The sequence below is a fragment of the Phaethon lepturus genome, unplaced genomic scaffold (genome assembly GCF_000687285.1).
Source record: "Phaethon lepturus isolate BGI_N335 unplaced genomic scaffold, ASM68728v1 scaffold15311, whole genome shotgun sequence".
Classification (NCBI taxonomy): domain Eukaryota; kingdom Metazoa; phylum Chordata; class Aves; order Phaethontiformes; family Phaethontidae; genus Phaethon; species Phaethon lepturus.
In genome coordinates this window covers 4158-24840 of record NW_010519948.1, presented here as the reverse complement: position 1 = coordinate 24840, position 20683 = coordinate 4158, and the positions used below count along the sequence as shown (strand labels likewise).

Genomic DNA, 20683 nt, shown 5'->3' with positions numbered 1-20683 from the left:
GACTTGTGCTCCAGATGCCTCACCAGCTTCGTTGCCCTTCTCTGGACACGCTCCAGCACCTCAATGTCTTTCTTGTAGTGAGGGGCCCAAAACTGAACACAGTATTCAAGGTGCGGCCTCACCAGTGCCGAGTACAGGGGCACGATCACTTCCCTACTCCTGCTGGCCACACTATACATACAGATTTAGTCTCTAATGATATATTATATGCATTTTTTTCCCCAGACACTTTCTATTTAGGGTACATAATGGACATTTCTTACTGATTAAGCTGCTATTTAATATTCTATTCATGCTTCAGTATTTGACATAGTTAAATTTGCCCTACTTGGATACACTTACTTGACTCTGGTCTGAAGACAAAAAAATTGATTTTTCATGTTGTGTTTCTGACTATCATACTGCAATGCTTCATAAACATTAATAAAAAATTTTACAAAAATCCTGGGAGGGACATTGATGGGTGCTATCACTATTTTCCAGACAAGGAACTCAGATATAAGTTCTCTGAAGTATCCAGTATCTTTGGAGCACCCATTTCAAAATGTCTAAGACCTGACTTTTTGAAAATTGAGCATCATATAACATTATTTGTAATAAAAACAAGTGAATACAGTTGCAGCAGAGAAGTTCTCAGTGCTTCTCTAATCAAATTTACTTGCCAAACTCAAGTTAGACATTCAGGTGTGTGTGGAGCTGATGATCATCTGTGAAAAATTTAGCTTAAATGGCTAGAAGAACCTTATCTGGGAACTCTAGATCAGAGAAAGGAATAGCAGCCAATCTCTGAGACTTATTTCTCTTCTTCCAAGTGAGTACACTGTTCATGACACCTTTCTGACTTTTGCAGCAAATAAAACAGACACTTTAAACTGCAGTTTCTTCTACTACACTATCCAGCTTAATCCTCAGCACAGTTCCATATTATGGACTGAATGAAAAAAGATTCCTTTGGAAAAACAGCTGTGATTATACTGAGGTTTAAATTGGTATATAAAGGACACAGCCAAAGATCACAAATAATGTTAAGTTTTCATAGAAAAAAAATCATAAAACATGAGGATTAACAAGTGCTTGACTTTACACCTTCAATAAACCACTTGTCTGCCTATGCCTTTAAAAAAGCAAACTGAAAATAATGGAGTTACCTCTTTTGATACTACATTGATTTCCACCAAGTTTATCAGATTGACACATTAGCAAATAATCCAATCATCTGAACTAGCAAGTAACTGAAAGTGCTAATAAGCTTCTCTCTCACATGAAGTAAGCAACAGGACATGTATATTCACAAAATTTTCCTGATAGCAGAAGTATACCATGAGATAGAAATGCAGACATCTAATCCATGTATCTTTTCTAGTATTCACAGCTTTTTCTGACTCTGAAACTATCTGATCTGGTCCATTCACTTGCATTTATGACTCACTTTTCTATCTTAAACACATGACAACAAAACTAAGGATTAACTTTTGATGACCCATAAGAATAAACCACAATGCAGCACCTCTTGACTTTGAGTACTATTTTCTTCTATGGAGTTTTTTTCTCCTTATAAAGAGAAAAGAAAAAAAATAACTGTCAGTGGAACCAGCATGCTCCATGGTCTAGAACTGTCAGACTAGGTGGTTCAGAAATGTGACTGATGTCCACAGGAAATAATTGCTTGACACCAAGGGCCGCTGTAGCCTAACTACTGAGCACTTCTCAGAGATAAGCAGCACTTCTCAGACTGTTGTCCTTGCATTTCTTACCCATGATGGGAATCTGTGCAGCGGTGGTGTGGGAGGTTTACCTCCTGGGTCAAGTATGCTAGCCTCAGAACTCACAGCTTCTCTTTGCCCCGCAGATAAGTGACTGATTTCCTCACATGCTCCAGCTTCTTCCCTCACCAGGCCATGTTCTGTCTCCATCTTCTCCAGTACCCTATCATCATCAATGTCTGTCTCCTTCACTTGCCCATGACAGACTGGAGAGTCTGTTATGGGCTGAAAGGTGTTAGCCTCTAAGTTCGTTACATGATGGAAAGAATTAGCCCCTGGCTGTGGTTGGCTGTAATGTCTCTTGGCTAGTTGGATACTGTCTCTTGGTGTATTGGGAGTTCGTATTTTTGGAAAGGTCATACTACTGCCAAGGCTGCATTCCCTTCCTGGACAGAAGGAATGTGCTGTAACAGCTGATGTTGACACAACCAGTGGTGGCTCAGCAGTCTGGAGGCAGCCCTCAAGCATGCTCCTTATTTCTCCGGAGGAAGAGGAGTCCAGCCGGTGGGAGCGGAACTTGGCACTCAGATCATCAGATAAGCGGGTGCTGTCCAAAGCCACTTGTTGCAAGGTGCTCATGGTGCTATGGTTTCCTTCCAAAGATGACTGGAAAGTCAAAGCCTCAAGGATTCTTGTGGCCTCAGCTGGAGGGTCCAGTGATGTGGAATCAGAGCACCCTAACCTGTGTTCAGAACTTACAGCTGGGAATATATCTTTATCTGTGGAAAGATTCCAGCTTGATGGGTCAGGCATGAGCTTCAGTGTTTTCTGGGAAAGCAGAGATTTATCCTCTCCATCCTCAGTAAAGGTGTCATTGGCAAGGACTATGTTTGCTGAAGAGAGGACACGTTTGGTAGGTCCTGTCTGACACACCTGTCTGAAACCAGGTGCAAGGAGCACAGATTTCTGGTCTATCTTCTCAGCAAGAGAGGCCTGTGATGCTCTGGGCTTCAGAGAATTACAGCTCCAAAGAGATTCAAAGGGAGGAATGCTGGTCATATCTACAACAGAGGAGAACATACGGTTAGGGCATTCAAATGCTTTACTGTCTAAGATGTTACTTGCTAGTGTTAAGTTGTTCATGTCTGTTGTATTTCAATAGCACCCTGGCCTGGTTAGGACTATACAGAATGGAAAGGAGATGGCTGGGCACAGCTATAACAGAAATGCTATATATTTATAACTGGAAATGGTACAGAAAAGATGAATAGGAAAAGATTTATCACTGTTTCTTACAAAGGTGGAATTAAGGGGTGCCTAATGAAATTATCAGGCAGTGTGTTTGAAATTTACAGAAGGAATTTTTTTCAGACAAAAAAGGGAAATAGAATGCTGTGGTGTACAAAAGATAGGCCAGAAAGAGTAATTTATCAGTGGTACAAACTACAGTTTAAGCAGAAGTTCTGGTCTAGGAACTTCCTGAAACACTGACAGCAGAAGCTGGAAAGGTACATGGACAGAAGGACAGCTCTGCTTGCAATATTTTCTACCCTCTTTCCTGAAACATCCACAGCCAACCAGGAGACAGGATACTGGCCTAGGCAAGCTTTCAGTCTGACTCAATATAGCAGTTTTTACTCTTACCCATGCACAATTATGTCTCTTCTCTTGAGAGCAACAAGAGGGAAATGCACCCACCCATACAATACTTCGGCAAAAACCATCTAAGTGGCCAGAACACTGCTTAGTGTGGCTTTTAACTTCAATGGACCTACAGTGATTTAAGCCATCAAAAAATCTGGTATGGCTCCTCTCATTCCCAGGGACCAGATGAGGCTTCCAGTATATCTATGGAGACCTTCATCACACCAGTCAGTGAGGTTACTCTCTTTTCAATAATCTCCCTAGAGTTTTGCTATCTATTTGTGCTGTATGACCCAAGCAGTGCTTTTTGTCAACAAGTTTTATAGCAGTTACTTATATGTTTTTGTTGTAAAAACTTCTTTTTTTTTTCCAGCCTCTTCAGATGCTGTGTTAGAAGATGACATAAAAGATAGATCCTAGATTGTCTCCATCGTTACTTCCTGTTTAGTACCTATACTTTATAATTCTACTTTTTTTCCATCATTATCAGATTTAAAGACTATCTCGATTCTACAGGTTCTGCAGAATAGCAGCTTTAGCATATGAGAGTGTGGATAAAACTTAGGAATGGCAGAGAATGTTACTTCACTTTGTGATTTTGATTCATCTTGGCATTACACAATTGCCTGACTGGGAAAAAAAAAAAAAAAAAATCAAGTCATACGATGCTTTGGAAATTGCATAAATATGGGTGAGTGTGACTCTGCACAGCTATTGCTGAAAACACTGCTTGAACATCAAACTCAACAGGCATTGCTTAACCGCTAAGGGGATTTACAAGGAAGCAGAAACAAACTGAAGACACAAAGTAACGGAGGGAAGGTCAAACAGCAGAATAAATCACTGTTGATTGCGAAGAGGGTGAAATCTGCCCTTGGAAACACAGCTGAGAAAAAGACAACCATGAGAGGCTGACCTTGGCACTTGAGTCACAAGGAACTGAATGCTAACAGAGTTATTCCCAACACATAGCACTGGTGCACACACAAATCCTGGCACACGTTTTCTGCTGCCCCAGAGATAAATCATTAGTGTAGACTGAAAAGAGGCCACTCATTTTAACTATTATTGGTATTTTTGCAGCTTCCTAGATGTGACAGGAGATGAAGCAGAGGAAGCTGTTACAATTAGCATGGCAAGCAAGAAGAGATTTTTCTCTCTGCAGAGGCCTCTGAATTCAGCCTGGGACAGCGAGTCTAGGGGGACAAGAGGAGAGGGGAGAGCTGTTTACTGCCCACAGAGTTGGGATTCAGGGAACACTTAATACCAGATTATTAACGCAGCTTACCAGCCATTCTCTTTTTGTAAACATCCAGAGCCAGAGGGGATGAGAAAAACCCAGTCATAAAGCATTTAGCTAGAAACATGGTGGGATTTAAAAGGAATTTTGCCCTATTCCCTTGCTGCAGAGTGACAGGAATACCAGAAAGACTTCTGCAGGAAAGAAATGCCCCCTGCCTGCATCCCCATTGAAGTTCTGTACACTAGCTCATCTTACTGTTACCAAACTAAGGTCATTAAAAAAAAAAGGGGGTGGGAGAAAATGGCTAAGAGAGAACTTCCTCTTCAAACTGTGTTGCGATGAAACATGTTGATTTCAGGCCCTGGAGACCAAAGTTCTCCATCTATGCACCAAACAAGAACCACAAAAGCACAAGCACTGTGAACCGCTTTCTCCAACCCAACTTGATAGCACAAGAGGAAGCACAAGAAGAACCCAGCTTCTAAAGGCAGACCAGGCAGCTGCTGCCTTGGCCCGTTCAGTCCTCAGTTACTCAGCTTACATGCCAGCAGAGGTTCTGTGGGGACAAGAATAATTTGCACATGGATGTAAAGTGAAATACCTCAGGGACTCCTAGTCTGCACGACTGAAGTGAATGAAGAGTTTTGCTATGTATTTCAATGAGTGCTTCTAAATCAGGAGCTCAGTGCCTTATTTTAATGGCAAAAACAGACTGAAAAAAAATGGGCCTCTGTTCAATTGCTGGTGGGAAATCAATTAAGAGTTTAAGGCAGGTAAGCAATGTTATTTCCATCTTAAAAATGGACCCACTGAGGAAGAGAGCAATGCTACTGCTTGTTCACTGTCACAAGTGCTAATTTCTGACAAAGTTAACAACACAACCCAGGAATGCTGACTTCCACTCTTGTGGTGGTTACTAGGCTACAATGCCAGGTGAAAACATTTACCTTGCAATGTATCCTGAAGGGCTTCAATTTGCTCCGTCAGCCTCTGATTACAGTTTTTCAGGTGGTAATTTTCTAGCTCAAGCTATGAAACAACAATAATACAAACTGAAAAATAATGCAAAACTGTATGTGCATGTGTTCCACTATACAGAACATCTTTTCATCTTTATTACATTCAAGTGTCTTAATAGGAAATGGAAAAAAGGATGGGTGAGTCTACCAGTCATCTTGAAATCCTTCTACTCAGCAGCTCCACTGGCAACTCACTTAAACACTTTGCTGTGCTTTCTCAAATAGCCTCTGTACATACTATTCGCACTTCTCAAATAGGTCTTTTAATCTCCTTCCCTGCTACTGTTTATCATTTACTCCTGTTCCAGAAATAACTGTCATGAAAGAGACAATCAAAAAAGTATTTCCCAGGAGAAGCATTTTTCCCTCTCACCCTGCATGTGGTAAGAGGAGATCCCCTGGATCCAAGGGACCAAAGAAAATCAAACATTAAGGGTGCATTTATATTTGCAATTAGTGCACAAGTGGTTCTTTGCAAATTTGCCTTACATCTTTGCTTGAAGTGTCTCAGCATACATTCTTAAATACAGCAGTGGTGCGCCCAAAGAGGCTTCCCTCTTGATGGAACAGAAGTTGAAATTGCACCCATGGTGTTCTCTAGAGCGACCCATTTGCAACACAGATGCAAAGTCCTTCAGTTGGCAGTGGTCCAGTTGTGCATGGTATACACCTAGAATCAGGTGCATATCACGAACATTCACGAACGTCATAGCCAGTAAAGACACAATGTGAATGTAGGGTCCTGGATTCAGAGCAGGTCACACCAAGTCAACCCCTGTGCTTCCTCCTCTGTGCTGCACCAGTCAGTAATGTAGATGCACCTTAAGTTATTTCATATAGGAAAATGAAAGAGAAGCAGCACAGCAGCTCAGTGAAATATCTAGGCAATCTAACGAGATTACAAAGTCACATTATAACACAATTAGTGGCCACAAAGACTGCTTCTTCCAACTCCAACAAATTCCCTTTCTGGCATAAACTGGGAAATCTATGCCTTTAATTTGGAATAAAAGGGAAAGACCAGATAGCCCCACGCCCACTTGTAAACTATTACTGCATCTTCAAAAGCGCATGCTGACCCATTGCTATCTCTCAGTTTTTCTAGAGGGTATTGAATTAGGCACAGATAGAGGCATAAGTCCACAGAATGGATAGGAGGGAGAGGTTAGACATGCGAAAATGCTGGGCAGTGGAAAACAGCATTAGTCAGAGATGGCAAATTAAGGAAGAGCAAAGAACATGTGTTTGTGTCACAGCTGCTTCGTCAGAAAAAGGGCCAGAAACTGCACCCAGAGAAAAAAAGGGAGAGGCAGAGGAAAGCTAGGTGAAAGCCACTTGTGACTAGTAAATCATCTTCAGAGACTTTCAGTCATTAGTAACTTCACAGTCATTTATAGTTTGCCCAAAGCAGTAAATAGCACTCAGTAAGAGGGATGACCCTAGCTCTGCAACTGTGTGCGTAGGGCCAAGCAAGCAGAAAGCCTCTGTGGCAGATTGACTGTCCTCCGACTCTTGTCCTACATAGAAGCCCCCTGGCAGTGCAACCACTGTACCTACTCATAGGCCTTGAAACCTGGCAGCAAGCTAAAGACTCACCTCTCTCAGCTTAAATGTTACCCACTCTTTGATCTTGGCAGCTTTCTCTTGAACAATCTTGGCTTCCTCAGTCCTCAACTGTTTCTGTGCCAAAAAAGAGAGATTAGAGGCATTAGGAAAGTACAACTAACTGTTCTCAGTAAGTTACTGCATCAGGAGTTACTTAAACACTGACGATCCCATTCCAGATGTAAGATTTAAGACTGCTATTTGGATATTATTATTTAGCTGGCCTCTGAAAAATCAAGCTCTAATTGTCTTACATTGTCCCTGGAGTCAAATTCAGAGGGTTGTTTCAAGAGTTTTTTGGGGAATAGCAAAATCCAGCTCAAGTAACAATTGCCCACCTACCACAGTTGTTGTTTTTTGGGTTTTTTTGTTTTTTTTGTTTTTTGGGGGTTTTTTTGAGTACAGTCTGCAACTTTTCCTGTTTTAGATGGTTTTGCAATGTTGCTGTTGAGCATCTGTAGTGTACCCCCGCCTACACATACACACACATTGTTGGCTGAGGTTAGTAAGAATTAAGCAGTGCCTGTAAGTGATTTAAAAACCACTGTAATAATTCCAAGAAAAAAGCATTCAACTGCTGCAAGCACAGGTGTAGACTATAGACTTTAAAGATGCATGAGATGGAAACTAATACCAACAATGTATTTAACACATACACAATATTCTCACTGAGAAAGTAAATTACTTAAAAAAAAATAGCAGACTTCAGACTCAAGATAAAAAAGGTTCAAAACTTGACCTTGAAACACTAAGACCTGCTAGGAGATTTTGAGATGGTGTAAATGGTTGTATGTTTACATATCCATTAAAACAGGCTCTATTCCACACGAAGGTGTTATGGGAATACTGTTGAATTGCACAATGAATATTTTTCCCTCAAGTACCTGCTTGGGCAATATTGCCACAACATCATTTTTGCAGCTGTGTTTTCTCAGCTGCGCTTTTTTGCTTTTCTGGGAATTTCCTTTGAAAGATGCTGGATTGATACTATGATCACCTGAAGTCTTCTGTTCATCTCCTCTGTGGCTTCATCAGAGGCCATGTCACTGAAAGGTCTCCTATCTCCATAACGATTTAAACAACTACAAAGAGAAATCAGTTCCAGGAGCAAGGGAGGGAGGGGGAATATACTCTGTATGGCACATTCAGCCCTGGTTTCTTTTTAATTAAATGGACAAAGGCAATACCTTCTGGCAGCAGTTGGTGGTTTCCTTGCTCGATTTCTTTTTCAGACACAAACAAATACCAGTAATTATGATATAAAAATGTCAGTGCTTCCTCCCGCTTTAAGTTTTTCACAATGAAGAATGTAAGTTCACTTAATAAATACCATATAAATACACATTAGACTGCAGGAAATTCTTTAAAAATTTTAATCGCCACACACGCCACATCACCACGACTGCACATTTAAAAATTCTTCTTCAAATATGTTTGCTGATTTTAAAATAGACCTTGGTAACATTACATGTAGCAGTAACATTTGTAGTTGAGCATAATGAAATACAAGTAATCAAATATGATGCTTCAAGAAGAGGATTTATTATTATATTTATTTATTTTTCTCCTTGAATATGGCTGTGTGTGTTCCTAATCATGAGGTACCAGCCTTTGCTGGAGTCAGAATATTAGATGTGCCTGCTGGTGTGAACTGATCTGGCACATATAGTGGATCTACCATAGTCCTCTGAATATCCATCACATGGGTAATGCCTTTGAATCCCTAATGACCTGGATTTGTCTCAGATCACGTACCAAGAGGTGAAAGATTCAGATTACTGCTATGCTACACAGTAAGGGCAATGCCAAGATTTTATTTAGGGTCCTAAAGTAGCATAGTGACATGATGACAGCATTGTCACAGAGCTTAGTAAGCCCTGTCCCTAAGCAGACCCAATTCACTCAGGCACAGCACCCGTAGATGCAGTTATTGTGCTTTAAGATCCAGAAGCAGTTAGAGAGTCTTTGTATCCCATGCTATTGTGTGGTCCAGACATGACCTCAGTGTTCTCTTATTAACGCTCTGAACTCCACAGCTCTTCCCATCCCAGTGAAAACAAATAGGATGCCTTACAGGGACCCTTAGTGACCTTCCAGCACTGCCACCATCCTACCCCATTCTGAAACTAAACCAACAACCCGGATAAAAACTGTTTCTTGTCGCACATTGTCAAGCTTTGGCTTTCATTTCTAGAACCTCATTTTGCCTCTTTTTGCTAGAATAAAAAGATTTCTACTAACAAAACATTTTTCCCCACTCGTGTTTATTAATTTTAATCAAATCACACCTCACATTTTTGGGTAAATCAGAATTTCTTCCATCTTTGATTGCAAGAGCTCTTTCCAGACCTTGATCACTATTGTAGCTCCTTCCAAACACCCTTCTCCTCCAAAATGCAGAAACTTCATCTACTTTCTGCCTGAGCAAGGTGGCCTGGGGAAGTGCCTGACCACACTACATTTGGTCTGAGTAAGTTCAGACAGCTTACCAATCTATTTTGCCCTTGAAATAAGTGACAATTGGTTAAATGTAAAATGTAACTCAAAGGCAAAGTACTTTTTTGTGTAAAATTCTAATGACCTATTTCCATTTAAAAGTAATTTACTTAGTGACATATAAGAATACCTCATTTCTCATGTTAGAAATAGCACAGGGCAAGGCTTTTACTAGAGCTGAAACACAAGCTACAGCAGAGCTTGTAGATGTAGCTCTTTCCTTCCACCAACTGAGAATGGAAGACACTAAGAACTATCCATACTGGGAAACAGCTGCTCTTTTATAATAAGGACATCTGACAAGAGATGAACTATACTAAAGGATTGCTGAAGACTGGGAGAAGTCCCTTATCATGAAGCAGCATATGCCGAGTCAGAGATGGGCTACATAAAATGATTTTTCAGAGCAATCTATACGCTAGGAAGCCAGAGAAATACTGTGACCAGATTCTAGCTTTACAATTTAGGGTCTCAACACTGACATAAGGAAGTCCTTCAAGGACATTGACCAATCTCTTCTAATGAAGAGACAAGGGCTACTGAGACTGAATGGATGCTTTTGCCTGAAAAGAAAAAGGAAGGAGAGGATCTTGCACTAAGCAGAGCATCATTTTACAGCTGATCCGAAGGCAACTGAGAGGCTAATATGTAGTGGGGACATAATCCATACCTTTGAAATGTACATTACAGAATCCCTCCAATTCATGAAAGCTAAAGGTCTCCCTGCAGAAAATATCCTTACCTGTTTTGCTAGCTGTGTCTCCAATTTGTTGATCAGATCTTCCTTTCCTTGCACTGTGCCCATCAACTCCTGGTATTTCCTGTGCAGACTGTTGTCTGATTCATCGGTCTTCACGTTGGCTAGTTTTACCTTCTCTTCCATAACTCTGACCTGTAATGACAGCCAGAGGGATATAAAAAAACAAACACAAAACAATGCAAATGAAGGAGCTGCTTGTTTATCAGAAAGACCCTAACTGAGAGTATTTGTGGGTTTCATATTTTTGAAGTCAGGTAAGGAAGGAAAAAAAGCCAAACCCTACAGGTCACACTTAAGTTTATATGCACATTTGTGAAAAGGACATTGTCCATTCATTTGTAATGCTGAAGCATTAACAGATGCAAACTGAACCATGAACAGATAAACACATTGTGGATTGTAAAATATTTGCCCACTATTAGTCAGAGAGACCATACAGGCACTATAGTCTACATAGACATATGGGCAAGGTACACAACATTTTCCTCCTTCTCAATGACATGGTCAGCTTTTTACCTCATTCACTACCAAGGCATACACCATAAAACCCTGGCCATTTGCTCCAGATCAAGATTTCTATAAGGAAATGTACTATGGAGTTCCTTCCTCCTCCTATCCCCAGCTTAGACGATGTTTTGGCAGCTTCTGGCTTTCGGACAAGCGTTTTCTCCAGACCTGCTAAGGAGCTACCACGTTAGATATTTCAGAAGCTTTGCCTATCTTTGAGCACCTGCGAGTGCCAATGCTTGTTCATCTCAGCAAGATATGCACCAGTGTAATGCTCCTTCACTACAGACAAAGTTTCAATGCATAAACAGGTTTTTAGCAAATTTTTAAAACCTCTTTGCTTTCTTCAGAATCTATGTCGCTCAATCCGCCAGTCTGTTTTATCATTACCTCATCCTATTGCAATGGATTATAAGACTTTGTTTCTAAAGGTGCATGGAACTCCGTCAACTTAACTCAAACCTGCTAAGTGCAGCATTTGATGATGGGAAAATACTGGTTCCAACACATCCCAGAGAGACTAAATCTGCACAGAAACCAACTCCAGATACCATTAATTTGGAATGTGTTTGGAACCAGGAAGGTAGAACGCAGGCAGTGATGTGAGCACTTCATAGAGTCTGTGCAAGTCATGCTCTGTTGAGCAGCCTACACTTCATACTTGCAGAAGCTGTGTTTTGTCCTCCTGTCTGCCTGCATTAGGCAGAGAAGCAAACTGCCTCTTCCTCATACTGAATCAGAAAGGTAGGCGCCCAACATCCGAGCCAGAAAACTAAGCCTGCTGAGTCGGATGTGTTTTCATTAGAGTTTAGGGTGATTATAGTAAAAAGAAGTGGCCCCTCCTTTCTGTCTGATGCCCAAATGCTGACTCTGTACTAGAGGCTCAGAGAGGGGACTGCAAACATGTGATTTCCTTAATTGAGGTTGGCAACTACAGAGAGTCCATTGAATTAACAAATCCACCCCCACCCCCCCTGACTCCTGGAGAGAAAGATAACAAGGGATTTTGCACTTGATGTGGATCCCTCTCATTTGTCAGCTGTTTCTCATTCATGGTGAATGTATGGAAGGGAAGGGAATGGTCCTATTCCCATGCTGTCACTTCTCCAGGCTGCCAGGCAGCAATGAAGTATTTCTCTGAGAACACTTATCTCTGGATGTGGATAAGACTGCTGGAAAGGCAAACTTTGGGGGTTGCTAGTCTTTAGGACCTGTCAATACATGGCTGCAGAACTGCTGGTGGCAGGTTAGTGAATGCAACCCTCATTTCTGCTGGTGGCAGGTGAGTAAGGCAACCCTCATTTCTCCTACACCTTCCCAGCCAAGTTCTCCCTTTCTTGCCCATTCTCTGACCTGGATTTGACTTGCTCCCCATCTGCTCCCTTGCTGTCGTGGCATCTTACCGTATCATGGACATCTACTCTTGCCGTTAAGGTGTCTGCTAGTGTGATACCTCCTTCATTGTCCTGTGGCAATAATGATTTCCTGCTGGTGCTGTCACAGTGATGATGTTACCTTTGCCTGTCTTGATTGGGTGTGGACTTGCTGATAGCCCTCTCAAGAACAACTCTTGTTCTTGGTTGGCAGTTGCTGATCTAGCATAGAGGCCAACAGCATAGTGATTTGACGTACCATCTTTCCTATATTCAAGTTGGTCAGAAAAAACCTTGATGCCAATATCAAACTGGTGTGGTATAGTACATTCTGCAGACAGAATACCTTACGAAGTATTTCAAGTTCTCAATTCCTAGGCAATATGTTTGCCAGTGCTTATAACACTGCATATTCAGTCCTTCACTACTGAAGTCATCTTTGACAGCCATTCTTGGCCATCTTGCATGCCTTTTAGTTCTGCGCTTTAATCTCTGACTCAGTGCTCAGTCCTGCAGCTCTTGTCCAGCTGCAGGGAGCTTGTTCACTTCAAACCTTCCCTTCAGCAGTCGTCTGCAGTGATGCAGGAGCTCAGACCATCCGGCCCTTCTTGGCTCTTTTGTTTTTATAATACTCCTTACAGTGCAGACTGTACAACAGTCTGCTTCCCAAAGGTCCACTATTCTTTATAGCCTTTTCACAAGCTGAAGTCTCCCTCTCTTCCCTTCTCCATTATTCAAGAACCACAGAAGGACAATAAGCCTAATTTTTAGATGGTTACAGTAATACGCAATGAATCTAGCTCTTATTGCTTTTCTCCATGGACTCCCAAGCCAAAGCAGTAATTACTAAAAAGAAAGTCCAAAACAACTGATATGTTTTGCAGACACACCCTTATACTTCTTTTGCAGAACCTTCTCTACTTGTAGAGAAGAGACAAGTCCTTACCAGTACTCTTGAGTATTTGTTTTCTGAGGACCTGCCAGGCAGCTCTATCTCTGCACTTTAATCCTGAAATACAACATCCCCTTCCTTTTCCATAACCGAGCAAGGAGGTAAAGGCTGTGAAGCTGACAGGCTGAAAACCAGGTGCTGGTTTTCACTTAGAGTTGAACCTATTTAGGTGCCTGTTCATAGCTCAAGCTCAAAGACTGGGAAGTAGACCAGAAAATCTGTTCACCACTGCAAATCAGCGTTTCCATAGCAGAGCACAGCACGGTAGAGTGCTGTCTGTATGCTAGACTGGATGGAATTTAGAGTAAGTTACTGCTGGGCTTGTACCAGAGCAACCATAAGAGAATCTCTTACCTGTTTCTCTGCATCCTCAGCTCTTTGCTCTGCTTCGATCACTCTCTGTTCCAATTCCTGCATCTTCAAGAGCCAGAAGAAAAGGAGGGGAGAGGGAGGAAAAAAGAAATTAACATCATCTGGAAATTCACCTGTTTTGCACAGGAATCTTCCATTTCTTGTGCAGTTCTACAGATCTTTGGCATCTTTTGAGTTAACTGGACAGCTCTTGACCAGGGGGGAAAAAAAAAACCCGTTTGACCTTTTCCAGTCTTCTGCCCTACTTTGAATTTACCGGAACTGTTTTCTCATTAGTGAGCTTCATCATTCATTACACGGGTCAAAGGAATAGTCCCAAAGTCTTAACCCCATCTCTACAATTTACACACCATGAGCTGTCCCTGCAAGAAGCCTGTCTACAGCATGCCATTCTTTCCTGGTTTTACTTCAGCTAGGATTCATTTACAAAGGTAAATAAAGATGAATACGTCTTGGAAAGCTCACAGCAGGTTCTTTATGATGCCACATTATAACCAATAAATACTTTGCTTTTGCTTCAAAAGCATCACAGGCTCATAACTGACAAAATTAACAATTATCTCAGTTTTCCTATGCTTTTCATTTGGGAGCTTCGCAAACTGACAATTCTGTGATTCTTTATCTGGGCATTGCTGCTATTGAAGTCAAAGCACGCTGAATAGAATTTTATTCTAAGTGTATATAAATCACTTCACTCTCAGTGAAATGCAGATGTATCTGGGGTTCCTCTAACAACTTACCACTAGAGCTTAGTCGTTTTTTGTTTGTTTGTTTGTTTGTTTTTTCTTTTTTTTTAAATAGCAACTAAGGATCTCCTTCAGTGCTTGCAAAGTCATCTTCCACAACCTGCCCTGCTTTGACGGGTCTCAGATTTAAGCCCAGTAATATGAAGTCAGTGACACTAAGTTTCATCCACTAAGCTGCAAAATTTGAGGAATGCTTCATAGAGTTTCCAGGATTTACTTGTGATTTACTAAGGTAGGAATGACATAGAAGCAGCTTCAGAAGATTAGAAGAATCATGCTTCAAGCATGATTGAAGCTTGATTCCCCTTACAGAAAACAAACTGCAAGGGGAACTGAGCTCCTTTTCTCTCCAATGCATTTTATGATTCTTGATAAAGCACTGGAGCCAAGTATTCAGGTTGGTCACTATGATGACCAAACCAATACTTCTGGAGATGGGACTTATGCCCCTTGGGTTGATCACCCAGGATGGAGATGACAACATTCCTGTGTTTCCATTTCTATTCCTTCAGATGGCAACAAAACAACTCTCCTCTTCATACATATACATTGATCATAAGAGCAGACTGACACCTATTGACAAACATATTGGAATGATACATATATGTAGACATCTCAATGGTCATATAACTAAAAAAAGCCATGCCATAACAAATTCAAACCAGGAAGATCAGAAAGTGCCACATTTAGCATGATACCTCTCAGGTTTCCTTTTTCAGTGGAGCAATCAAGGACATCACAGTCTATGGAGTTTAATATCCAAATCAAGGACACTTCTTTGGCAGAGGAACAGACAGATGCCACAAAAGATTGCACAGACAGCCAAAGCTGCTCTGACCAAAGACTCTGACTCTGAGAGTCTTGGTAGAGACTGAGCTCAAGGCAATCCAACACCAACAGCAGCGGTCTGGGTTACGACATGAGTCTGCGTCCGTTAGGAACAGTGATCTACCCATGCATTTATCCATTAGTTTCTGGATAGTCATCACCATAGACAGATAGCAGCAAAACATACTGGTGAAAGACAGATGCTAACTGGAGACATAATACACCTTGTGAAACAAAGACTGTTTATGCCAGTAGGTTCAGAGTCAAAGGCCTCTGATAGTTTTCCGATGAATTGACAGGGTCTACATTCACAGCACAGATTTTAGATGAATCTCAGCATTTTCCCAGAGGCTAATTAGTCTATTTCTTAGTTAGACTAATTAGTCTAATTCTTAGACTAATAATTCAATCCTCCACAAGGTGGGTGATATCCATGAAAGACTCAGGTTATTTTAAGACGACGGCACTGTTCTGACTGAAAAAAAACTCCTTGTCCCAGCCTCATAACAGTTTGCTTTGCATTGCTAGCAGTCCTGGATCCTGATCAGGTCAGAGAATGCATGTGGGGACCATTCCTGATCACTAAGAGTTATGAAACCTCTTGTGCAAGCAGGGTGACCTGGCTAAGTTCCAGTCAAATCAATTATTTTGTCACCCTAATTCCCTCCATAGCATTAAATGAACTTGTACTTTTCTTAACTTCCTGTACCACATTGTTGGGTTGTCCTACTATGAACTGTTAAATAACTGCTGTGTTTCTCATGTACACAAAAAGATTATTTCACCCATCACTGGTGTCAGCTTTCTCACTGGAGCGCATTCAGATTTAATACTCCATGCTCGTAAGGCTCTTTCAAATCCCTCAATGAATTAATAATAATGCTTGGGATTTACATGGGTCCTTTCATTGAAAATGCTTTATAATTTGACAAATGCTACTAAGCAACTTGACCCAGGTCACATAAAAAAAGTAGTGACCAAGCCAAATCCAAGTAACTCGTCTCCGAAATATTAGCCCAGACAGCTTGTATGGAGAAAAGTGGGCCCAGTTGTATAGCCATGCTTGCATGAGATGAAAGAGGTTTTTCCCAAATGTTCATTGTTTAGTGAAGTAAGACAGGAGCAGGTTAAAAGATACCCAGATGGCCCTTTTAAAAGCTGCAAAAGTTCCTCCTATCAACCATTCACACAGGCTTTCCCTCTCCTGATGGCTCAGAACAGCTAAACAAAATTGAGTGAAAAAAAGTTCCTGCCTATCTCAGCCTGATTTTCCTCCTGTTGTTCTCTTCCAGAGCTCACTTCTAACCAGGTCATCTTGCTGCCAAGGCAACGGCCTGCCATGTCGCTCACCAGCAGAGAAGCATCCCTTTCTTTGTCCAAGAAAATCAGAGTGGAAGCAACTGCCTGTTTCCAAAGAGACCAGATCCCTGCTGATGTCCACAACAAGGCAGGACCCAGGGGTCTCGTGCCCTGCGGGGGTCCAGCAGGATGGCAGAGCTTTGTCTTGGAGGCCAGGGGTTGGGGTCCCTCTGCCGTGCCGCCCCGCAGACACACTCTGCGCAGCTTCGGCAGCACTGCTCGATAGGTGAGACCAGGCTACCAATGTGGAAGTTCACACCATGTGAACTAGGGCACTGGCAGTTTAAACCGTTGGGGTTTAAATTCCTCATGTTCTGAACAGCAATCTAGATTATTCGATCTAAGCGGCTTTTAAAAATCTGAAGTATTTAAACTGTTAGCGCACATTGTATTATCCCCACCAGCCATGAGTAGTTAGGGTTTTTTTGTAAGTTAAAATAGTAAAATCTGCCTTAAAATCATTAAATTGGTTATAAAGACTAATTTACAACATGGGGGGGGTCATGTTTACAAACCTTTCAACCAGCAGCTCCCAGACTCCTGAGACAACATAGCTGGTGAGCAAGTATCACACTGCTGTTAACAGTGTTCTTCACTTTCGCTGGCAAAACCACTTTTTTTTTTCTTTTCCTCTTGCTGCAAACCATATCAGAGGATGTCAGGGACAATGTTCACCACAGGTTGGCCACACAGCTTCAAACTGCCCACTTCACATTTTAAGACCTTCTCCCCCACCCCCCCAAAAAACCTTTTCGAAAACACACTACTCTTTCAAGTAAGTCTGAATCTCTTCATTCTCACAGATACAACTGTAAGAAAAAAACCTGCTATAAAATCTATGATAAGAAGCCCTGGAGCTGGCATCACTATGCCTAAAGCACGTGCCTCCTTCGGTTCTGCATCACTGCCCATCTGACGGGGAGAAGGATGCAGCGTGGACAGAAGCCCCAGTTGCTGTGACTGCTGGGGAGTCACAGGGAGCCCTGTGGCAACTGGGGGGGAAGGAGGGTCTCAGCAAGTCATTGCAGGGTGGTGAGGAACCTGAGGCACAGGACACTTCCCAACAGCAGTGTTCAGCATGAGCACTGTGTGCTGAGCACCTGCTCTCGTGCCTCGAGTCCACCTGCGTCAGGAGAGCCTGCTGGAGCTGCCCCACAGTCCCTGAGGCTCTCCCCTTCCTTCCCACATGACATTCACAGTATTGCAAACCTGCTAGCTCTTTGACCCTTCAAGTAAGCCTACGAGGGACTGCGCTGTACAAGTAGTTACAGAGTAACCTGATCACTGAACCGAGCTGCTCCTTAATCTTAACAAAGGGAACATCGCTTTGACTGAAAGGCTGGATTAATGACAGCCAGGTCCCTTCCTTCAGGAGCCTCCTGAAGCAGATGAAAATTTCATTCTCTGCCATGGCCACAAACCTCCCTAAAGAGATAGTCAAAAGGTGTCTGGCAAGTCTGTTCTCCAAAAAGAAAGTTTGATAGGTGGTTTTGTTTGTTTTGCACAGGGGTAGTCAGGAAATTTCTCAAAGCAGAAATTAATAAAGCATGAGGCCACGGGTTCCACAATGCGGCAAATACAGAGTATTGCATACAAGTATTGGTTGTCTTTACCAGACCTGCACCACATCTATACGCGATTTTTTTTTTAATGTGCCTTTATCTAAGTGGAGTTTACAACCACTTCAATGTTTTCCAGGATAAGTAATCACTAAGGTCCATCTCAGAAGCTACCTTGAAAAGGTTAACAGGGTGCTCAGAATTGCATAATTTCTTAATATATAACGGGTGGAATGAATGTCTCATGCAGTATACACCATTAGTAGAAATGTAATTACAGTGAAACCAAGGATGAAAATTGCTCCACTCTGAAGTGGATGTCATTTGGATGTTTCTACATCCAGAACAAACAAACAAGAACATACACATAGAAGTTACATAATACAAAATGGAGCAAAAGTGCGTTTAGAACATATCTGTCATCAGGTAAAGGTTAAAAGCTTTTGGAGTAAACTGCAGTCAGTTGTGAAGATTTCAACTTCATTAGCAAACTATCACTGAAAGAAACTGTTCTCACTTTCCAATAGTAATTGAATATCTGCGCAATCTTGAACTGGACTGTAATAATGTAAGCCACATTTTGAAACAAAGGAGCCCCACAGCAACCTACAAACTTGGATTTTATGCAAATTAGAGGTTAGTGAAAAAGCTTTAATTCAAATTGAAAAATAACTCACTTTAAGGTAAAGAAAACACACCAAAAATCCACACCGTGATGGAAACAAAAAACAAACAAACCCCCAATAAAACCCTCAAATCTTTGACAGTCCTTTCCCGTAGGATTGCAAACAAGTTCACTTAGTGCACTTGAAAGAGATTAGTAGGAGATGCCTCTAAAACCACAGATGCCGTGCAAGTTTCTAACATCCAGATCTCAAAAGTCTCTCAGTCCTGCTCTTTAGTATCACCAAAATGTTTTGACTGGATATGCAATGTTACTCTAACACTATGGCAGTACACGTACCCCTGTCCAGTCTTTTAACATTACAGCATAATTTGCACTCCTGTAAGCTTTTCTGTTGCCAGCCAAGTCCTGATCCTGCTGTACTTATCAAAAACATCCATCTTTGCTCTGCAGCTGCCTCAGTTACTTCAGATATCCAGAATCTTGCTGGGTACAGTGCTTTGCAGTAGTACCCAAATACCTGGTGATCTTCCAGTAAACAAGGCCAAATTCTTATTTTCACTAGCCACTTCACACCACTCTGCCAGGCACATCTCTGTATCTCAAGTGATAAGCAGAGTGCAATGACATACTGTAATCAAGGAAGAGAGCCTCTAGTTGTACTGGATACCTCAGCATTTAGGGTCTTTTTTTGCTTTCATGCCATAATTCAGTGCAAAGTAGAAGAAGCAACCACTGCCTCACCTTCTCAGCTAACAGCTCTCGGATCTTGCTTGCCTGCAAGCGAAATTTGAAGAGCTGGGACTCCAATGCAAGGCATCGCTTTTGCCAGTCCATACAGCTGCCATTCTCCACTGTGAGTTCTGCCATTGTGAAGTTAATCATCCATTTGGGATGTCGTCTGAGGTGCTCTAAAAATCCTACAGAATAGAAACGGGAAAAAACAAACAAACTTATTTTAGACAGGCAAACTTTTCACCCTTTGTGCCTAGTCTTCCTTGGTCCATCTTACAGGACTGGTAACATAAAGGCCATTTCTTCTGCAAGCAGAAGATGAAATGGTACTGTCCCAAGTTATTGATATTGCCCTCTGCCAGAGGTCACTCCTTTAATGGATAACAGATAAATATTCAAATAAACTTTTACCTTTAGAGTGAGTAAATAATTTACTAATGCATCATACTGTATATTCCACAAACAGCCTTACTGGCATCCTTACAGCCTTGCTCAGCATCTACCTATAAACTAGGAGTATTTTTACTCTTTTGTACCATTTATGGTTGTAAAATCTCAAGTCATTAAAACTTCTTAAGCATAACTCCTGTCATACAGCCATTATTAACTTGGGGCACCAGTGCTTCATCTCATACAGACCGTGTTGAGAGGATGTGATGTATGAAGCAACAGTGTTCCCAATACCTAACTACTCAATACAGTCAACCCACAGTAAGAAAAGAAGAGTAGCTGTACCACAGTATCTAAACAATTGGTCTGTTAAAATACAAAGATATTCCAGCCAGGAATAAGCTAGGACTGAAGACAAAACATGCAGGTCTACTGAAGTCCTTTGTAGACATCAAGAGATATACATAACTCCACAAAGTGGAAAAAGCTGTGGTTTTTGAAGGTTTTTTTTTCTTACTCAGTAACTGTTTAGACATTTCAGATACTTTGTGCTCATTGTAAAAGATATGTAAAATGTAGGTAATAAGTGTCCTTGATCAAATTCAGGCCTCTGTGAACACTCACAAAAAGGTTTATAATATCAACTCAGTGTACGCAGTCCAGCAGCCAGCTGTATTACCCTCCAATAACAAATGCTTACAAAACCAAAACAGTTATTAGTTCATCAGCTTCATCAAAACACTGAAATCCATACTTAAAGGAACTTC

The 20683-nt window shown here is 41.5% G+C and overlaps 1 protein-coding gene across 1 annotated transcript in view; it reads right to left on the bottom strand.

Moving 5' to 3' along the window:
• Window positions 1-19661, bottom strand: part of PLEKHH1 (pleckstrin homology domain containing, family H (with MyTH4 domain) member 1) — a 46188-nt gene extending 26527 nt beyond the window's left edge. Inside the window, exons 1-6 of the mRNA XM_010297224.1 lie at window positions 19536-19661; window positions 13657-13719; window positions 10453-10602; window positions 7206-7289; window positions 5538-5619; window positions 1755-2764 (exon numbers count right to left, since the gene is read on the bottom strand). Of these exons, the coding sequence (XP_010295526.1) occupies window positions 1755-2764; window positions 5538-5619; window positions 7206-7289; window positions 10453-10602; window positions 13657-13719; window positions 19536-19661 (1515 nt within the window). The remainder of the gene's footprint in view (window positions 1-1754; window positions 2765-5537; window positions 5620-7205; window positions 7290-10452; window positions 10603-13656; window positions 13720-19535) is intronic.
• Between the last annotated feature and the right edge of the window lie 1022 nt (window positions 19662-20683).